The following is a 429-nucleotide window of genomic DNA, read 5'->3' on the forward strand; positions in this document are numbered from 1 at the left end:
ATTAAAAAACCCCCCCCCCCCCCCCTCATTAAGTTAATATAAATTTACATCTTCACCTTCAGGTCACGTGCTAAGTCTGTACAACTGGGGAGGAGCAACAGTACTGTCGGGGTCTCATGACCGTACGGTTAGATTCTGGGACCTGCGCACCCGAGGTTGTACCAACGTTCTGACACCCATCACTGTACCAGGTAAATTAAACAATACTCATCTATCCGTCTTTCTATCTAGATTTAATCCCTTCAATTAAAATAAGTAGCCAAATAATCATAACTATAATCAGAAAAATAAATGATAACTTACAAGGCAGACGAGCCACCATGTTGGTGGCGCGTCTGCCTTGTAAGCGCTTGGCCGCGGGTTTGATTCCCGCCCGGGGCGGATTTTATCCTGATGGAGTTCCCTCTGTCAAACCTCTTTTAAAAAAAA

The 429-nt window shown here is 44.5% G+C and overlaps 1 protein-coding gene across 1 annotated transcript in view; it reads left to right on the forward strand.

The window, feature by feature from the left end:
• Window positions 1-191, forward strand: part of LOC103518795 (WD repeat-containing protein 47-like) — a gene marked incomplete at its 3' end in the record, with an annotated part of 11,189 nt that extends 10,998 nt beyond the window's left edge. The window contains exon 3 of the mRNA XM_008483881.1: window positions 63-191. Coding sequence (XP_008482103.1) covers window positions 63-191 — 129 coding nt within the window. The remainder of the gene's footprint in view (window positions 1-62) is intronic.
• Window positions 192-429: the final 238 nt, after the last annotated feature.

Source organism: Diaphorina citri, unplaced genomic scaffold (assembly GCF_000475195.1).
Source record: "Diaphorina citri unplaced genomic scaffold, Diaci psyllid genome assembly version 1.1 scaffold2360, whole genome shotgun sequence".
NCBI classification, from domain to species: domain Eukaryota; kingdom Metazoa; phylum Arthropoda; class Insecta; order Hemiptera; family Psyllidae; genus Diaphorina; species Diaphorina citri.